This window comes from Dioscorea cayenensis, chromosome 4, assembly GCF_009730915.1.
Source record: "Dioscorea cayenensis subsp. rotundata cultivar TDr96_F1 chromosome 4, TDr96_F1_v2_PseudoChromosome.rev07_lg8_w22 25.fasta, whole genome shotgun sequence".
NCBI classification, from domain to species: domain Eukaryota; kingdom Viridiplantae; phylum Streptophyta; class Magnoliopsida; order Dioscoreales; family Dioscoreaceae; genus Dioscorea; species Dioscorea cayenensis.
In genome coordinates, this window is record NC_052474.1 from 6,363,664 (window position 1) to 6,381,453 (window position 17,790).

General features: G+C 34.2%; 3 protein-coding genes across 7 annotated transcripts; all 3 read left to right on the forward strand.

The window, feature by feature from the left end:
- Positions 1 to 1,216: 1,216 nt before the first annotated feature.
- On the forward strand, positions 1,217 to 5,814 carry LOC120258838 (protein SPA1-RELATED 3-like). 5 transcript variants are annotated; one of them, XM_039266280.1, is made up of 8 exons: positions 1,222 to 2,862; positions 2,959 to 3,116; positions 3,429 to 3,688; positions 3,764 to 4,413; positions 4,493 to 4,639; positions 4,771 to 5,082; positions 5,185 to 5,244; positions 5,405 to 5,814. In XM_039266280.1, exons 1-8 carry the CDS (start codon positions 2,242 to 2,244, stop codon positions 5,591 to 5,593), a joined length of 2,397 nt encoding a protein of 798 aa, XP_039122214.1. In that variant the 5' UTR covers positions 1,222 to 2,241; the 3' UTR covers positions 5,594 to 5,814. The 5 variants fall into 5 exon arrangements, with proteins under 5 accessions (XP_039122216.1, XP_039122215.1, XP_039122214.1 ...); XM_039266279.1 differs by having other exon boundaries at positions 1,222 to 2,177; positions 2,275 to 2,862; positions 3,429 to 4,413; XM_039266278.1 differs by having other exon boundaries at positions 3,429 to 4,413.
- Positions 5,815 to 9,099: 3,285 nt separating this feature from the next.
- Positions 9,100 to 11,536, forward strand: LOC120259141 (beta-glucuronosyltransferase GlcAT14A-like). The gene is made up of 4 exons (XM_039266683.1): positions 9,100 to 9,691; positions 9,791 to 9,866; positions 9,962 to 10,077; positions 10,838 to 11,536. The coding sequence occupies exons 1-4, from the start codon at positions 9,133 to 9,135 to the stop codon at positions 11,344 to 11,346; spliced, it is 1,260 nt and encodes a 419-aa protein (XP_039122617.1). The 5' UTR covers positions 9,100 to 9,132; the 3' UTR covers positions 11,347 to 11,536.
- A 1,713-nt stretch (positions 11,537 to 13,249) lies between these two features.
- LOC120258616 (putative RNA-binding protein YlmH) lies at positions 13,250 to 17,765 on the forward strand. Its single transcript, XM_039266074.1, has 9 exons — positions 13,250 to 13,404; positions 13,472 to 13,605; positions 14,975 to 15,106; positions 15,195 to 15,268; positions 15,340 to 15,445; positions 15,553 to 15,621; positions 16,530 to 16,594; positions 16,672 to 16,770; positions 17,519 to 17,765. Exons 1-9 carry the CDS (start codon positions 13,302 to 13,304, stop codon positions 17,763 to 17,765), a joined length of 1,029 nt encoding a protein of 342 aa, XP_039122008.1. The 5' UTR covers positions 13,250 to 13,301.
- The last annotated feature ends 25 nt before the right edge of the window (positions 17,766 to 17,790 follow it).

Consider the following 17,790-nt stretch of genomic DNA (forward strand, 5'->3'; position numbering starts at 1 on the left):
TTTGTTAACCGCTGTAAATTCTTGATATTTATTTAATTAATTTTTTCAAAAAGTTTTTATTTATTTTAGATAGTTTTTTTTTGCACATTACCTTAATTTGTGGTATTCATATTAATATTTCGCATATTACCTTCTAAAACGAGGCATTTGTATATGTCAATATGTGTCACTACAATAAACATTCAAACAGAGGATACAAAGAATTCAAGTAATCCAACAATTTTGGTTAATCACAAGAATTTATTATTATATTAAATAAATTCAACAATTGTCATATACACCTCTGTGCTAAAAAAGATAGAGATTGACGATGATTTTAAGAACAAACCACACCATGGAAAAAATATCAAAACACTCTCATGAGTAATTTTCCCAAATGAAAGTGGGCAAGAGCCAATGAGCTCATAGCTCAAGTGACACAGGTCCATTTGGGCAAGATAATAGCATGAGAATTTTATTTTATTTTTTGGAGTTTATGTTCTCCTGATTACATTGCGGTAATGATAGATTTTTGGTTTGAGTTCGGTTACGGTAATTTAGCCTGCATCTCCAAATAAAGATGCAAAACTGGATAATCAATTTTTAGCTTTACGTATATTCATAATTAATTGCGCTCTAATCCTATGTCAAAGATGTGCACAATTGTATAATCATCATCTCGATACACCTCTACTATAATCTTATATGAATTAAGTTCAAATATATATATATATACATATTGCAAGACATGAATACCCTACATAAAGAACTATATATCAATAGACGAAAGAGTAGTTAGTAATTTATTATTATTATTTAAATAAATAAAAAAAATTATATCAAACAACAAGCACTCTCATTTAAGATTTAAGTCAGAGACAAATACAAATATAAAGCTTATTCACAAGTTAAACAATATATTATTGTTATTTTATGTAGATTTTGATGTTGTAAAAACGAGATTTTATGTGAAAAAAAATCGATACAATAAACCTAAAGTAGTAAAAAAAACAAAGGGGGGAAATTTTGATCTATAGGAGGTGCAGCAAAAAGTTCCAGTCCAAACACTGGCAGTCAGTAATCTATCTGACTCACATGTACGTGTAGTGCGAGCAATGCTCCAAGCCACACGTTAAAGCGCACGACATCATCTCCTTCTCCACACATTCAACCCCTCCTTTGTCTCTTTCTTCTTCTTCTTCTCTCTCTCTCTCTCTCTCTGTCTGTGTCTCTCTATCTCTGTGTGCTTGTGTTGGTGTTTAGAAAGGCCAAAGTGGTCTCTTGATCTCTGTGTGTGTGTTTGTGCTACAGTGCTAGTGATTATGTGGTGTTTGTGGGTGGATGAAAACAATGGTGATTGTTGCTGTTTGATCCGCCATTGGAGACCCACAAAAGCGCAGAGCATGACCCACAATCCATCCATGGATACACACCACACGAACTCAACAGAAAGGACGAGATAAAAGCCCCACATTTATGATTCTTAAATGCTTTTTTTTATTTTTGCTTCGTTTTTCTGGGCTTTCTCTTCAATAGTTCCCACTGGGATAAAGCGCGAAGAACCGAAAGCCACGTTGAGTTTGTGGTCTATTCGTGCGGCTACTAAGCGCCCGCGAGGCTGGTTCTAGTATTCAAGCAACAGAGCCTTATCCTCTTCTCCTCATCTTCGTCACTAGTTCTGTTCCTTTTTGTTGTTCTCTCTCTCTCTCTCTCTCTCTCTTTTACTTTTTTTTTCTTCTGGGAAATGGTGCTTTTCTGACATGGTTTCTGCTGCTTTTTGCGGGAGGTTTTTTGTGCTGTTTTTTTTTTCTTGAAAGGCGTGATTTTGGTTCCGTTCTCTCTCTCGTGTGCTTGATTGCTTTGGGGTTGAAACTTTTTCTTGAGGAAAGGTGTGAGCTTTGTGGATGATGGTGTCATCTTATTGGGGTTCTTTTTTCCTGATGATCAGGCTGAGAATTTGGTTCCATTCTCTCTTATGCGCTTGTTTTCTTTGTTTTTGAAGCTTTTCTTTGTATTAGAAAAGGCGTGTGCTTTGTGGATGATGATGTTCTGTAGCAATGGTTTCTTTTGGTTCTCCAAAAAGGACATGCATGGGTTGTTTCTTCTTCTCTTGCTGATCCCAAGGCTGAAATTCTGATTTCATTGCTTGGTTTTCAATCATTTCTTTGTGGATAATGGTGTTCTCTGCCAACGGTTTGGTATGATAGTCCAAAAAAGAATGATTTTGATGCACTGATTCTTCTTCTCTTGGATTGACTTCTCATGGGATGGGTAGTTATAAAGAATAGAATGCAGGATACTCAGTGCTCCTCTCTGAGGAATGAGAAAGCAATCATAGAGGAAGAAGAAGAAGAAGAAGAAGAAGAAGAAGAAGAAGAAGAAGAAGAAGAAGAAGAAGAAGAGTTTTCTAGTGGATATAGAATCTGTGAGATTCCAGATGAGGACGAGCTAAGCTTACGAGAGTGGCTTGACAAGCCGGGCAGGCTTGTTGATCCTGTAGAGTGCCTTCACATCTTCAAGCAAGTTGTGGAAGCTGTGAGCCTTGCCCATTCACAAGCCATTGTCATTGTAAACATTCGGCCTTCGTGCTTCCTCATGTCCCCCTTCAATCACATTTCCTTCATTGAGTCTGCCTCTTGCTCCTCTGGCTCTGAATCCTTGGGAGAAGGCAGTAGTTTCCGGGATGAGGCTTCACAGGAGACTATGGATCAAAAGGTTGGTATTGGAACAGTGAAAGAAGATTTAGATGATGCTGTGAAGGCGTTTCCACTTAAGAAGGTTTTGGCTATGGAGATGAATTGGTATACAAGTCCAGAAGAAGTTGCAGGGGATTCAGGCACATTGGCCTCTGATATATATCGATTAGGCGTGCTTCTGTTTGAGGTTGATGATCTATAAAAAAAATGAGAGATTTTTCTATTCTTGTGTGTTATGTTGTGAACTAAAGTAATGCATGTGGATTGTTTGCTTTCTGTGCAGCTGTTTTGCTCATTCAATTCGCCCGATGAAAAGCTTGGAAACATGGCTAGCTTGCGGCATCGTGTTCTTCCTCCACAGTTGCTGCTCAAATGGCCAAAGCAAGCTTCATTTTGCCTTTGGCTGTTGCATCCTCAGCCGAATTCTCGGCCGAAGATGAGGTTGTCTTTCAACTCCCTTATTGAATGGTGAAATTTTTTTAATTGATATACATTCTCTATGAGTTTCTTTTTGTCGCAAAATATAGAGTTTTACAATGTAAACAATGGCATAGTGGTGAAATTCAAGTTTAGATTTTCAATCATGTTTAAAACTGAGTGTGTTTGTCTCATGCCAATGGTTACCTATTGATCACTTTTTACTTGTTACTCTTATGCTAAAGTAGTTACTGAAATGGATTTCGCTGTTTAGAGTTTTTAGTATTTTTATGGAAGTTGAATTGATTAGGTAATATTGGTTTTGTCGTGTGTTAGTGAGATATTACAGAGTGAATTCCTCAATGAACCGAAAGACAGTTTTGAAGAACGTGAGGCTGCCACTAGGTTACAAGACAATATAGAAAGTCAGGAATTACTATCGGAATTTCTGTTGGAGTTGCAGCAAAGAAAGCAAGAAGAAGCTGATAAGTTAGAAGATGCAATTCAGTTTCTTTCTACTGACATGGAGGAGATTCTAAATCATCAGTCTGTCATAAAGAAAGAAGAAGAATTTAATTTGCCGTTGAATAACAATGGTGAACATTCGGCTTTAAAAAAGGTGAATCAAACTTCCGTCTGTCATTTCACAAGTAATGAATCATCTTCCTCAGGTTCCCGGAAGCGTGTCAGACCAGGACTGCCGAACTATGGTATTGAAGAATATAAAGGGGAGCTTGTCGAATGTCTTAAATCTGAGAACCCAGCAGCAATGCAGGAAATTATTTTGTCGAGAAGTTCTCGGGTGATGAAGAACTTTGAAAAGCTAGAGACCGCTTACTTCTTGACAAGATTTGGGATGATGAAACCATCAGAGAAACTTACAAGCAGAAAGCTTGCGTTACCGAGTTCTGCTGGAGGGTCACTCTCAAGAACCGAGGCAAGCTCTGTTTACAATTTGGATGGTACGTCAAGCCATGGAAGTGGAGGGAAAAACAAATGGATAGATTCATTTCTCATGGACCTCTGCAGCTATCTATCTTTCAGCAAGCTCAAAGTTCGAGCTGAACTTAAGCAAGGAGATCTCTTGAATTCATCAAGTTTAGTCTGTTCGCTGAGTTTCGATCGGGATAAGGAGCTTTTTGCCACTGCTGGAGTAAACAAGAAAATCAAAATATTCGAATGCAATTTGATCCTAAATGAAGAGCATGAGCTTCATTATCCTGTGGCTGAAATAATTGGTAGATCAAAGTTCAGTAGTATTTGTTGGAATAGTTACATCAAAAGCCAGATTGCTTCAAGTGATTTTGAAGGTGTTGTTCAGGTTAAGTTCATATTCGTCTTTTATTCTCTTTCATGCTATTTATGATTCTGTATGTGATATGGGTTCGGTGTCATATTAGATATGGGATGCTACAAGAGCCGAAGTTTTAGTGGAAATGAGGGAGCATGAGAGACGCGTCTGGTCCGTCGATTTCTCCCAAGTCGATCCAACAAAGTTGGCAAGCGGAAGTGATGACCGTGCTGTAAAGCTCTGGAACATCAATCAGGCAATTCTACTCTTGTACTTGGTGTATGCAAGGTTTTAAACAATATGTAGTGCACTTAAATGTTATCTTACATCCGGCTTCGTTCTGAAACACTCTTAATATTTATGTTTTCATTGTGATTGGAATTGCAGACAGAAAGCATCGGTACCATTAGAACAAACGCTAATGTCTGCTCTGTTCAGTTCGCTCCGGACTCATCTCACTCGCTTGCAATCAGCTCAGCAGATCATAACATATATTGCTACGATCTCCGAAACTTTACTGTTCCTCATCGGACATTAATCGGGCATGCCAAGACTGTGAGCTATGTGAAGTTTTTGGATTCAACAACCATTGTCTCTGCATCAACAGACAACACTTTGAAGCTTTGGGATTTGTCCCTTTGCGCATCCGGTGTCATCGATGATCCTCTTCAGACATTCACCGGTCACACGAATGTAAAGGTAACAAATCATTGCAAAATCCAATTTGTTAATGTATGTTCTATAGTGATAACTGATATGAAAGCGCATCATGCATTATTTTTCTTTTCCTTCTTTCCTCAGAATTTTGTTGGTCTATCACTTTCTGATGGATATATAGCAACAGGTTCAGAAACAAATGAGGTATGCTTTTATGTTATGTGTTGTTTAATCCATTAGACTTTCGAAAGAAAAAAAAAAATGCTAATTCAAACCGATAGGATGAGACATCCAAACTTACATGCTCGTATGCATTTTTACTAGTAATTAAGGCGATGCGAGATTATTAGTTATTCTTGAACAGGTCTTTATCTATCACAAGGCTTTCCCGATGCCGGTTCTATCATACAAATTCACATGCACAGACCCTATCTCAGGCCGAGAAGTGGATGATTCGACGCACTTCATATCTTGTGTGTGCTGGCGAAATCGATCATCCACCTTGCTCGCCGCAAATTCCAGTGGCAACATCAAGCTCTTGGAGATGACTTGAGTCTTTTATCGGTTGGTGATACGATACTTTTAGACATGAATGTGCATATTTTCTCAAGATATGCACATTGTATAGATAAGTGATATACAGGGATTGATTCTTGTAAAGAGTTCATATAAGTGATTTTCAGTGAGGTTCTTCATCTGTTTATTTGTTAAGAAATATGGCTTGTTTTCTAACAATTGATTTGATTTGGGTGATGGATTATTATTATTTTTTTATATTAATGAATAAATCATAATTTTGTTAAGCTAATAAAAAGTGAGTACAAACACATGGAAAATAACAAAAAAAAAAAATTCTGTAATTTTAGTTATATAAGTTTTCAGAAATAGAAAATAATAATTTTTTAAAATTTCTTTTAGAAAAAATTAATTAATTTGGATATATAAAACTTTTTTATTGATGTAAAAATTTAAATCACCGCCAACGACTATTTCAGTACAATGGCGTCGGGTCACTAGCGTAGGGGTGTCGCGCGATTGTCGACGTGGGCTCCCCGAGTTCGATCTCCATCTCGCATGAGTGAGGCGGTTACGTAGTGGCCTGGCCATGAAATATCGTCCCGTGGTTCGTTGACGCTGCTCCATGTTCGTCGCGATTCGGCTATCGCCTTTCAAAAAAATCACTTGGCTATCACAGTATGAGAGCTCAGTGTGTTCTATGGACTTAAAATATAAAATCAATATACATTAGTTTTTTTTTAGAAATAAATGGGATAAATCATAATAATAAAAGGAACTATACATTAGTATTTTTATAATAAATTATAATTCATTCATTTTTTTTTCCAAAAAAAAAAGTAATAAAGGATCTTGACATTAAACCTTATGGGTAAAAAAAGTTAATTATAAATAATAAAAATATTGGGAGACTAATGAAAAGTTTTTAATTATAAATATATACATAACATGCATATATTAAATATAAAATTTTTAATTTTTGGGAGGCCAATCCACGACGCCTCTGTCAATATTCTTAAAATAAAATGTATACATATATTAATAAATATATGAATTAACAACTCGTTTGGACGGCTCAAACAAGTTGTGTTAACCATAAGTGGACCATCAATGTCACATCTTGTTGTCAACATTTTATTAAATTTAAACATACCAAATTCGGGTCAAATACAATTAAATTGAATCAATCACAATTAACTATTTAAATCTCCACAAAATTTATAATTACTTTTATACCCCATATAAACCATGATAATTACTTAAGTCATTTATATACTTACATTTAACCCAAAACACACACATGTACTATGTTGTAGACTTGGGCCGGGCTACCCGTCCAAGCCCGAAAGCCGGCCCGAAAAATAGTAGAGTTTGGACAAATATATAAAGCCGGATGTCCGGACCTTGGACAAAAAAAACCATTTTAAAAATAGGCCAGGTTTGGTTTTTATTATTAAAACCCCGACCAGGCCTGATCCGGCCCGAATTATAAAATATATTTATTAATTAGTTAAGCTTGAATTTTAGTAATTATAGATAAAAATTCAGCCCGGTCCGGCCCATGAACAGGTCTACTATGTTGGTTTCCATAGGGGATATATGTAATTTCATTAATAATATAATAAGTCTAACAATAAGGACTATAGACTTATTTTGCCAGGACAATAATTAATAAAGTTAGATAGAATAATATAAAAATATATTTGTGTTTACTATTTTAGATGTCTACAACTGTTTTGGAAGTATGAACCTCCTTTTAATTTCAATATGAGTCCTTGGAAGGGAAATTAAATAAATAGCAAAGTTTGCATTATTTCAGTTAGGAAACATGTCATTAAAATTAATAACAAATTGAGATTGAGATTTGAGTACCAAATACGTTTTTGTTTTGGATCTGACTTTGTTGGGTCCTCCCCCAACTTGACCAAGGACAAAAGATTTTATTTTTTTTAATAATTTTTAAAAATAAAAATATTATCTGGAGCAAGTGGAAAGAAACCAACACCATGTTTTAGTCACCACTTTTTCAAAAAATAAAAATTTAAAAACATAATTAAATATTATATAATTTATTAGCAAATAATTATTCTAAAATATAAACAATCTCTTAAACTATTAGCACCAAGATCTCTTAAATAATAGTTTTATATTTTTTAATAAAAAGACATGTTTAAATCTTAACTCATACAAATTAAAACCCCATCTTAATTTACTAATATAAATATATTAAAATATTAATTTCATATCTGAATATACACTTATATATTTAGTCCATATTTCAAATTAAAAAATCCTTAACCTATCACTCCAAATAATAATAATAATAATAATAATAATAATAATAATAACATACCCAACTTATGATGAACTTTTGTTAGCTGATGACCTGATGACAAGACTGCTATTATGATATGCAAGACCGAAACCTGATCTTATTATTATAAAATTTTATTAGGCAAAATTAGTTTTTCTTTGTTTTTAGGGGTTTTCAATATAATTAAAATGACCATTTTACCCCTTAACAATATTTATATTACACAAAGAATAAAAATTGAGGAGGAATTGAATTGCAGTATACCTTAAAAAAATAGTCCATGTAGCCTTTTTGACATTTCCATTTTAACTTAAAAAAATCAGTTAAAGTTGATTGATAATTTAAATTTATAAAAAAGAAATATTAATTTTTCATAATTATTCTTATCTAAAACTCCATTAAAATTCCATAATTTCTCTCTTTTACAATTCCCAAAAAATATTTCTCCTTTCTTATTTTTCAATTTGAAATTGAGTACAGAAGTAATTAAATAAGATTTAATACCTTATATATTTAATAGAAATATATAGTTGAATGGGTTGGGTTTTAGTAAAATACATCACCCCTAAATTACTTTTTAATACAACTTTAGATATTTGACACTTGTTATATATGTTTTCAATGACAAAAATTTAAACTTGACTAATAAAAATATATATATATATATATATATATATATTTATGAATGGTGACAAGGGTTATACATGTTTAATGAAACTTTTGCATATATATATATATATATATATATAATTTAGATTGGATTTTAACAAGTAAAAAAAATATTAACTTGATTTAAATCATAGTCGTTAAAAATATATAATACGAGTCAAAAATCTGAAGTTGTATTGAAAAGCAATAGAAAGAAGATATATTGGACTAGAAATGAAAATGATTTATTTGATATCGTATGAATGATAAGTTTGAAATTTTTTTTTTTACTATTTTACAAATTTAGATAAGTAAAAGAAAAATGGAAAAAACTTATAAAATAAGACAATTTAAAACTAGTCAAAGGAAGTCTATAAAAACAATTTAGCAAAAGTTAAAAATCTTTCACAACTTGATAAGCAACTTAGCATAGCAAAAGGCTAAAAATTTAATTTTTCACAAAACTTAATTAATAATTACAACTAAGCCTATATAATAACACTTGTTTCAATCCTTAACACATCCCTCACAACTCTCCTCTGTTTCCTCTTCTTCTTCTTCTTCTTCTTCTTCTTCTTCCACAGAGACAGACAGAGAGAGAAAGAGCAACAACAATGGAGCCATTGAAATCAAGAGCTCCACAAATACCATTAATGGAGAAGAGATGGGCTTTCCCAATGGTTCTCTGTTGGATCCTCTGTGCCGTCCTCCTCCTCTCCACCTTCAACAAACCCATCACCTCCATCACCATCACTACTCTTTTCTCCTCTCCTCCTCCTCCATTAATCCTCTCCAACCTCTCTTCACCACCACCACCTTCTCCATCTATCCCTCGCTTTGCTTACCTTATTTCTGGATCAAAGGGAGACCTTGAGAAGCTATGGAGGACCTTGCATGCAGTCTACCATCCAAGGAACGTCTACGTGCTGCATTTGGACTTAAAGGCGCCTGCCATGGAAAGGAAGGAGTTAGAAAAGAAGGTGGAGATGAACCAGCTTTTCAAGATGGTGATGAACGTGCATGTGATTAGGAAAGCTAACATGGTTACATATAAAGGTCCAACCATGATGGCTAATACTCTGCATGCTTGTGCTGTTTTGCTGAAGAAGAGTAAAGATTGGGATTGGTTTATTAATCTTAGTGCTTCTGATTATCCTCTTGTTACTCAAGATGGTGATTTTTTTCCTCTTTCTCTTCTTGTTTTAACAATTTTTTTTTTTTTAATTTTCTTTTCAAAGTTTGTTTGATGATGTTTTAATGTTTGATTTGTAGATCTTCTTCACACCTTCTCATCACTTCCAAGGAACTTGAGCTTTTTAGAGTATTTTAGTAATTTGGGATGGAAAGAGTAAGTGGAATATTCACAGATGAATTTTCTCTAGTCTTTCTTGGATATTACTTTTCTGATTTTTTTTTTTTATCCATTTTGTTCTGAAAAAAAAGGGACCAAAGAGCCAAGCCATTGATCATTGACCCTGGACTATACAAAACAAAGAAGACTGATGTGTTTTGGGCCTCACAAAGAAGAGAACTTCCCACTGCTTTCAAACTCTTCACAGGTTTGCAAATCTTCAGTTAATGTTTGCATTAATCTAAGACTAGATGGAATAAGATCTTTAATTCAAGATAAGTTATTCTTGGTTTTTCTTTTTTTTTTTTCGGTTTCCATTGAAGTTATGATTTCATCTGCTGTCCTGTTTTTTTGGTAGTTTTCCAAATACTATGACTTAGTGCATAGACTTGACCATCATGAGAACTGTCTTTTCGGTTACTCATTCCACACATTGACTTGCTTTCTAAAATGGAGAGTGCTTTAAGGGTCATTAAAGGTGCAAATGCACACTAATATATATATATATATATATATATATATATATTAGATTCATCTTGTACGAAACGTCCGTAGAAATGCATTCTATATATATATATATATCCATTTTTCCACAATTACATTTGAATCTAACAGTCATAAATCATTCATTTAAAACAATAAAAATCATAGTAAATTTGCACAATAATATTAAATATTATTATAAATACTATCATAAACTATGAAAAATAAAATAACAGTATTAAATAGTTCTGTGTAGGATATAGAATTCTTTAATTTAAATCGTTTAATCATCATCATAACAATACTTTGTTATAAAATAAAAATTCAATCAATTACCCCAATGCAAGGGCATGATTTTAAGTTCTATTTATGATATTGTTTGTGTTTAAAACGTCAACAATTGACAAATTCTCATATATATATATATATTAATTTATACTAAAATGAAAATAAAACTGTTATAAAATGAGTCACTGGAAAATCAGGGTCAGCATGGATGGTTTTGTCAAGGGAATTTGTGGAGTACACAATATGGGGGTGGGACAATCTGCCCAGAACACTACTGATGTACTACACAAACTTTGTATCATCTTCAGAAGGCTACTTCCAAACACTCATTTGCAACACTCCTGAGTTCATGCACACTGTAGTTAACCATGACCTGCACTACATTTCCTGGGACAAGCCTCCTAAACAACATCCTAGGACGCTTTCGGTCTCCGATGCCGTCCATATGATCGACGCAAACGTCCCATTTGCACGAAAGTTTATTAGTAATGATGCGGTATTGGATAAGATCGACGATGAACTGCTCGGTGGCCGGAGAAATGAGAGCTTTGTGTATGGAGGGTGGTGTGAAGGGAGCCCTGTATGCACAGAGGTTGGAGATGTTTTACTGCTGAAGCCTGGGTTTGGGGCTCAGAGGTTGGGAAAACTTATGGATCATTTGCTAGTTGGGAATAGTGGGTTTGTTACTGGCAATCAATGTAAGTGAGAGGTTTGAAAGAAGCTATAGAAAGAGTGATAGTGTGATACTGATAATTGAAAGTGGGGGAAAAAAGAAAAAAAAAGTAGTTTAGTGTTTTGTGATTTGTTTGCATAATATGCAAAAATCTTACATTAATCCAAAAAAAGTAGTAAAGTGTTTTGTGATTTGTTTGCACAATATGCAAAAATCTTACATTAATCCAAAAAATATATATATATAAATAAAAGGGTTGTTTCAATTTTCAAGCAAGTTAAAGTTGTCTGCAAGTATTGGTGTTTGTACAGTTATTTATCAAGGACTTTAATTTTAGAAGATAGACTATTAGACTAAAATTTTAAGAAAATATTTTATTAAAAACCAACAATTGCCTCTTCAATAACAGTGATGGTATTTTATTTCCTCTTTATACAAAAATCTAGAGCTGAAATTCCGGCATTGTATGCATTTCTAAAAATTGGACTAAAAAAAAAATAACTGAATCTTGAGTGGAGTAAAATAAAAAAAGTAAAAGTAAAAATAAATCTATTGTTTTGAGGTTTTAAAATTGAATATAAAGTCATATATAAATTATATAATCAAAATATATATAATTTTTTTTTATATAAAAATCTATTAGTAATCACCCACCTTTCGTATGATATCATCCAGAGTGATGCGGTTTTTTTTTTATACCTTTATTTTTATGTTTTTTTTTTATTTTGTGTTGATCCATCTCTAGTATATTTTTTTTCTTCGTTTTATTTTATTTTTTGTTGTTTTTCTCTTTTATGTTTATGTTCTCCTTCTATTAATGTTAGTGGTTTATTTATTTTTTTAAACAAATATACACATATAGTGAAAAAGGTGACAAAACACAGGAGCACGGGGACGTGACGTGTGGGAGCCAAAGTTCCAGCGCCGGCCTCACGTGCTCTCACCTTACATAGGACATGAGGTTCGATCATGGGTTCTCCTCAAAATAAACACCCTACGCAAAAGACCCAATATTAATTGACCCAAAGGCCGTTGGTTATATATAATTTAATATATATATATATATATATATATACACTAGACCTGTCCAAGAGCTGGGCTACCCGCCCAAGCCCGAAGGCCCGCCCGAAAAATAGGAGGGCTTGGACAAATATATAAGGCCCGATGTCCGGGCCTTAGACAAAAAAAACCCATTTTATAAACGGGTCGGGTTTGGTTTTCATTAATAAAAGCCCAGTCTGGCCCAGCCCGCCCTGAATTATAAAATATATTTATCAACAAATAATACTTTATATATATATATATATATATAATGGTTTGAATTGCCATTGATTATTTATTAATTCATTTTCGATATACTTATATAATATATATTTGTTATTGATTACCATTAATAGTTTGAATATTAGTTGTTGTAATTGAATAAATATTTGCATTTGATATTTTAATTTTTAAGTGTTTTGTAGAATAATATTTGATCATATTCACATATTAATATTATTGTTAATTTTTTTAAAACTTATATATTATTTGATGAAAAACTTATTGGGCAGGCTTGGGCGGGTCTTGGGTAGAAGTTATTAAATATGGGTGACTTCTGGCAGAAGTTAAGGCCCAAATTTTCGGGTCGGGCCGGCTTGGACAAACCTAAAATTTAGTAATTATAGATGAAGCCCGGCCCGGCCCATGAACAGGTCTAATATACACTCATTCTCTTTAAATTTTTTTTTCTGCTTTATGTTTGGGGTACAAAATTTTAAATTGAACATATACCTAAATAAGCAAATTATATTTTTAAATATTTATAAACAAACACTAATAAAATAATTTATTGTGCGTAAAATTTATTTCATTTATTTATTTTTTGAATTTTGTAACAAATTTAAGGAAATAAGCTTGCAAATAATGGTCTTTTTAAGGGTAGATATGCTAAAAAACCCGCCGTTCCCCAATCTTCTTGGTATCCAGAGAACTTCGCATCCCGGAGGATGTCGGCGATGGCCATGGCCGCCGTCAGAGCTTCTTGGTGGTTTTTCGCTCCTCCCCGGTCCTTGCAGTTCTCCAAACCATCCCTTTTCCGTTCCTCTCCAGGTATAGCTTTGCTTTTGTCCACAATCTCCATGAAGACGAACTTATGAGGTGTTGATTTGGAATTCAGTGAGGTTGAATGCTTACGGAATATGCATCGCTTCTGGTGCTTTGAAGCCCGGAGGTGGCGTCGTCGTTGATGCTTTGCTGAAAGGGGGTGGAGATAGGAATGTCGCTGATGTGGTGAAGCACATCACTGATATGGTACCATTTTAGTTCTTTTCCACTCTTTTATGCTATGAATCCAGTGAATGATTTTGCATGTGTGTATGTGTTTTCAATTTCATTACTTTTCGATGAAAAATTTTCAGTTTCTTACGTTTGATTTTTAATGAAGTGAAATGGCAGTGGATAATGAAGTTGGTGGTTATTCTAGAAAATTGATGCCTTTTGTTAAGTGAAGTGAGTTTGTGATCGCAGTATCACTTGAATGTTAGGCAGTATGCTATAACTTGATGTCTCTTGTATGAAACAATGAAGAAACCTGTTTATAATCTCATGCTTGATGCCATTGAGTGTTACTTTTCTGCCTTTTGATTGAGAAGTTCAATATATAGCACTCTACTATTTATAGCATATATGTGCAGGCGAAGAGGGATTTTTTTTTTTTTTGTGGAAATTTATTTTTGGAGATACAATCATGGATTAGGTCCTAGTTTGTATATATATATATATATATAGGAAAAATCATTTATTTTTCCATTGTCATTTCATGTGTATATATTTATAGATATCATGAAACTTGACAGAAGGTTCTTTAATTATTCAAACAAATGTCATTTATTTTTAGACAGATAAGTGTATCAAAATCACTTTGTTTAGCTACAATGGTTGTGGTATTACAAAAGAAAACAAGAAATGAGTTGAAAAGTACAAGCAAGTGTTAAAACAGGTGCCTAGCCCTCAATAATTCAACTCAGCAGGTTGTTGTTCTTTAATATGTATTGAGATGAAGATCTAATCAAGATCGATTCAATTTTAATGTTGTTATCTTTCAACTCATCAAGTTTTTTGGTGAGCTGAACATGAACTGTTCCGGGAACTTGTCAACTCCATGCCGTCCAGTGTCAAAATTTGTAATGGCCTAGTCAATTCACCTTTGTAGTCCTTAGAAGTCCATCATAAATGCTTGGTTTGGAGAACTACATTGTTTTTGTCTCTCTGCTGTTAATCTCTTAATGTTTTTCGCATCAAAGCTTCTGTCCTTTTGACATTCCTTGAGCCAAAATGGTTAGCTATAGTTGCACTTTTGTGTTTCAAAATGCCATCTGCTCCATACAAATTCACATATCAACTTCATCTTGAAAGAACAATCACTAATCCATGTTTCTTCTATTTCTTTGTTCTAAAAGATCTTCTGATATAGCATATTTCCAGTTGTAAATTTCTTTGTTCTTCCTATTCTTAAGTTCTCATCATATATTTGGCTAATTTGAGCTGTTGTACTTAAGGAGTTCAAATTTTGAAGGATCAGATAATAATTGCCAAGATTGCTTTTTGGAGAAACTTATTTGTTGTCCTAAAATCAAGAATCATTGCTTTCAAATTGAAAATTCCTGCTGGTCTTAAGTAGGGAAGACGGGCTTCATCAAGAAGGGAGATTCTCCACACTGATTTCCTCACGCCTCCTGTGGTTAAAGAGGCAATGTTGGCACTAGAGAAGTTAGCTGATATCCAAGCTGTTTCCCAAGGAGGATATCCACAGGTTTGGGATAGCTGTGTCAGCTCGTCTATAGTCGTTTCTCATGTTCTTTTAATCATTTATACTTCCAGCTCTCTGTTGATCTATTTAGGCTGAACGTTGTCGCCTTTCTGTTGGACATCCTGATATTATGACTACTGATCCTGATACAGTTGCTGCATTGAGGTATATCTAGCACCTGTTGCAGGAGTATTCCCATTCTTTATGTAGATTGGCTAAACCCATACTCTGGTCAGCATCTCAGGGAACTTTGGGTTTGAACCTTGTTCTCATGGTGATTTCCTTGGTGCAATTCTTGGTACAGGGATTGTGAGGGATAAAGTTGGAGATATAATATTGCAGGTAATGTCATGCTCAACATTCATGGGTTGAACATTTGCGTCTTTTGCCATCTGTTTTTTTCGGCTTGACAAACTCATGGTGAGTCACTGATCTAAATATTCATACAGGGAGAAAAAGGTGCCCATGTCCTTGTGGTTCCAGATCTTGTTGACTTTCTTACCACAACGCTAGACAAGGTTGGCAAGCTGTCATTTATTATTTGCTTTCAAATTTCTTGATTCTTCTATTTGATTCATTTGGGAACAATTGTCTACTTGTTTTAATGATATAACTCATTTGTATTTATCAGATAATCTCCCATGCAAGTGACACACTCTGATCTCCTTGCTTATGTACTTAATGATATTCACAAAATTGATTTTGATTTGCTCATTCCACCCCTTTGATATTTGGTGAAGTTCTTGTTTTGTAGTTGCCAGATGCAAAAGCGAAAATTGTAGATGCAGAATTTTTTTTTTTAATTACTGTGAAAGCATATAAATGCATTTGAAACTAGTAGCCATATGTTGGTGCCTACCTTTAGCTATTTGCCCCACCTGCTATAATATACCCATATTTTGTCAATTAATCTCATTGTGCTAACTTGTATTGATTATTCTAATCGCAACTAAATTGACAGCATCACGGTGATAGCACCAACTCCCTTATGGCTTTAGCAAAAAATTGCTCCCTTCATCATTTTCAATAGACAATGCTATCCCAAGTTTCCCTTTTGCCAATGTTCCTTAGCTGTTAGGGCAGAAATGGGCAGCCCAATCAGTTTGGGGTCTACAAAAGGTTCATAAACAACCATACGACACATACGTTGATATTGTTTCCTCCCTCTGAAGCTCAGGACATGAAGGTTGCCAGTGGGCAACCTTATTGTTGTGCCAAGGATCTACCCTCATTCATAAAGCAAGGCATCCTGAAATATAAGATGAAATGTTCTTTCCCTTTTTCTAGTAAGACCCTGCTGCCTTTCACATGAGTAACCTAATGCGGGAAAGTTGTATGTCCAAAATCTCTAGGTTTCAGTTCCTTGTTATTTATCTTCTGAGAAGCTGAACAAACAACACTGAAAAAATTTTACCCTCTTGCATAGGTTGGTAATGTTTCCGTGTCATGCATACAGATACCACTGCTTGCTCTGGAGTATGAACCTCCAAGGTCAGGGAATAATCTTTGTTGCCCTTTGTTTCTCATTTAGTGTGTTAGCTTATCTTCTCTTGACCACTTGATTGCAGGACCAAATCATTTACAACTGTTGAAGCATCAGCAAGGGTTGATGCTGTAGCTAGTGCAGGATTTAAGATATCGCGTTCTAAACTTGTTGACATGATCAGGTATGTTGTTTTGACTTGTAAATTGCTTGCTGAGAAGTAACATTCAGTCTAATGTGCTTCTCATCTAATAAGAGTTCTTATAGTGTTGGAATTTGAATATTTACAATCAAGAGGAACCAGCCATGGACATTAGTTCAAATTTTACAATCAACTGAGTAGGTAATCACGGAAATTGGCTGCAATGGCTTACATTAATCTGTATTGAAACTTAATGATTGCCATCTGAACATTCTATTAATGATTGACTGAGCAGTTTCACCAGGTGAATACCATCAAATCATGTGGAAAGTTTAATCATCTCTTAATTCTATTCTCGTGGCAATGCTACTGCACCTTGTATAATGCTAACCGATTTTAATTCTTTACAATGCTTCAAACAACTTAAGTTACATAACCAAATCATCAAGCATTCACTAAAATTACTTAGGATGGGCTTCGTGCTATATTTCCAAGGCTCACTCTCATTAGGCTTTGGATCCTTTGTCAATGCAATTTCCTTCTTGATTTTTTGACATTAACTCCCTCTCAATGCAATTTCCTTCTTGATTTTTTAACATTAACTCTCTCTCTTTCTCTGAAAGTAAACTTACCATGACTTGTTTAACATGTGGTTTGATCACTCATAAGCATTATTTGTGCACACATGCATGTTGAAGTTTTGTTTCTCATTTATCACCTCCATTCCTTTAATGCCTACTTGATTCATTTACACATTTGAACTTCATGTATACATCTGTTCTGCTGTCAGCAACGGTGATGTGCGGGTTAATTGGTCTCCTGTAACAAAAAATGGAGCCACGCTCAAGACTGGCGATATCGTCTCTGTCAGTGGGAAAGGGAGGTTAAAGGTAAACTTTCAAACAAAAATGAAAAGTTCATTGCCTGATTGCCTAAACTTCAAGAATCCATGTTTTGTTTCTTTTGATGTTTTGCCTGTAAAATGTGAACTTTGTTTAGAGACTTGCAAAATCTTGTCAAAGGACCAATTACCTTAAACTCATTAACATCGGAAGGTTTCAT

Excerpts from the sequence above, each read along its gene's own strand:
- LOC120258838 (XM_039266278.1), top strand. The coding sequence starts at position 2,242 with ATGGGATGGGTAGTTATAAAGAATAGAATGCAGGATACTCAGTGCTCC. Across the intron at positions 4,640-4,770 it reads AGCTCTGGAACATCAATCAG|ACAGAAAGCATCGGTACCAT; the intron begins GCAATTCTACTC and ends TTGGAATTGCAG. Across the intron at positions 5,083-5,184 it reads CCGGTCACACGAATGTAAAG|AATTTTGTTGGTCTATCACT; the intron begins GTAACAAATCAT and ends TTCTTTCCTCAG.
- LOC120258616 (XM_039266074.1), top strand. The coding sequence starts at position 13,302 with ATGTCGGCGATGGCCATGGCCGCCGTCAGAGCTTCTTGGTGGTTTTTC. Across the intron at positions 13,405-13,471 it reads CCTTTTCCGTTCCTCTCCAG|TGAGGTTGAATGCTTACGGA; the intron begins GTATAGCTTTGC and ends TTTGGAATTCAG. Across the intron at positions 15,622-16,529 it reads TTACCACAACGCTAGACAAG|GTTGGTAATGTTTCCGTGTC; the intron begins GTTGGCAAGCTG and ends CCTCTTGCATAG.
- LOC120259141 (XM_039266683.1), top strand. The coding sequence starts at position 9,133 with ATGGAGCCATTGAAATCAAGAGCTCCACAAATACCATTAATGGAGAAG. Across the intron at positions 9,692-9,790 it reads TCCTCTTGTTACTCAAGATG|ATCTTCTTCACACCTTCTCA; the intron begins GTGATTTTTTTC and ends TTTGATTTGTAG. Across the intron at positions 9,867-9,961 it reads AGTAATTTGGGATGGAAAGA|GGACCAAAGAGCCAAGCCAT; the intron begins GTAAGTGGAATA and ends CTGAAAAAAAAG.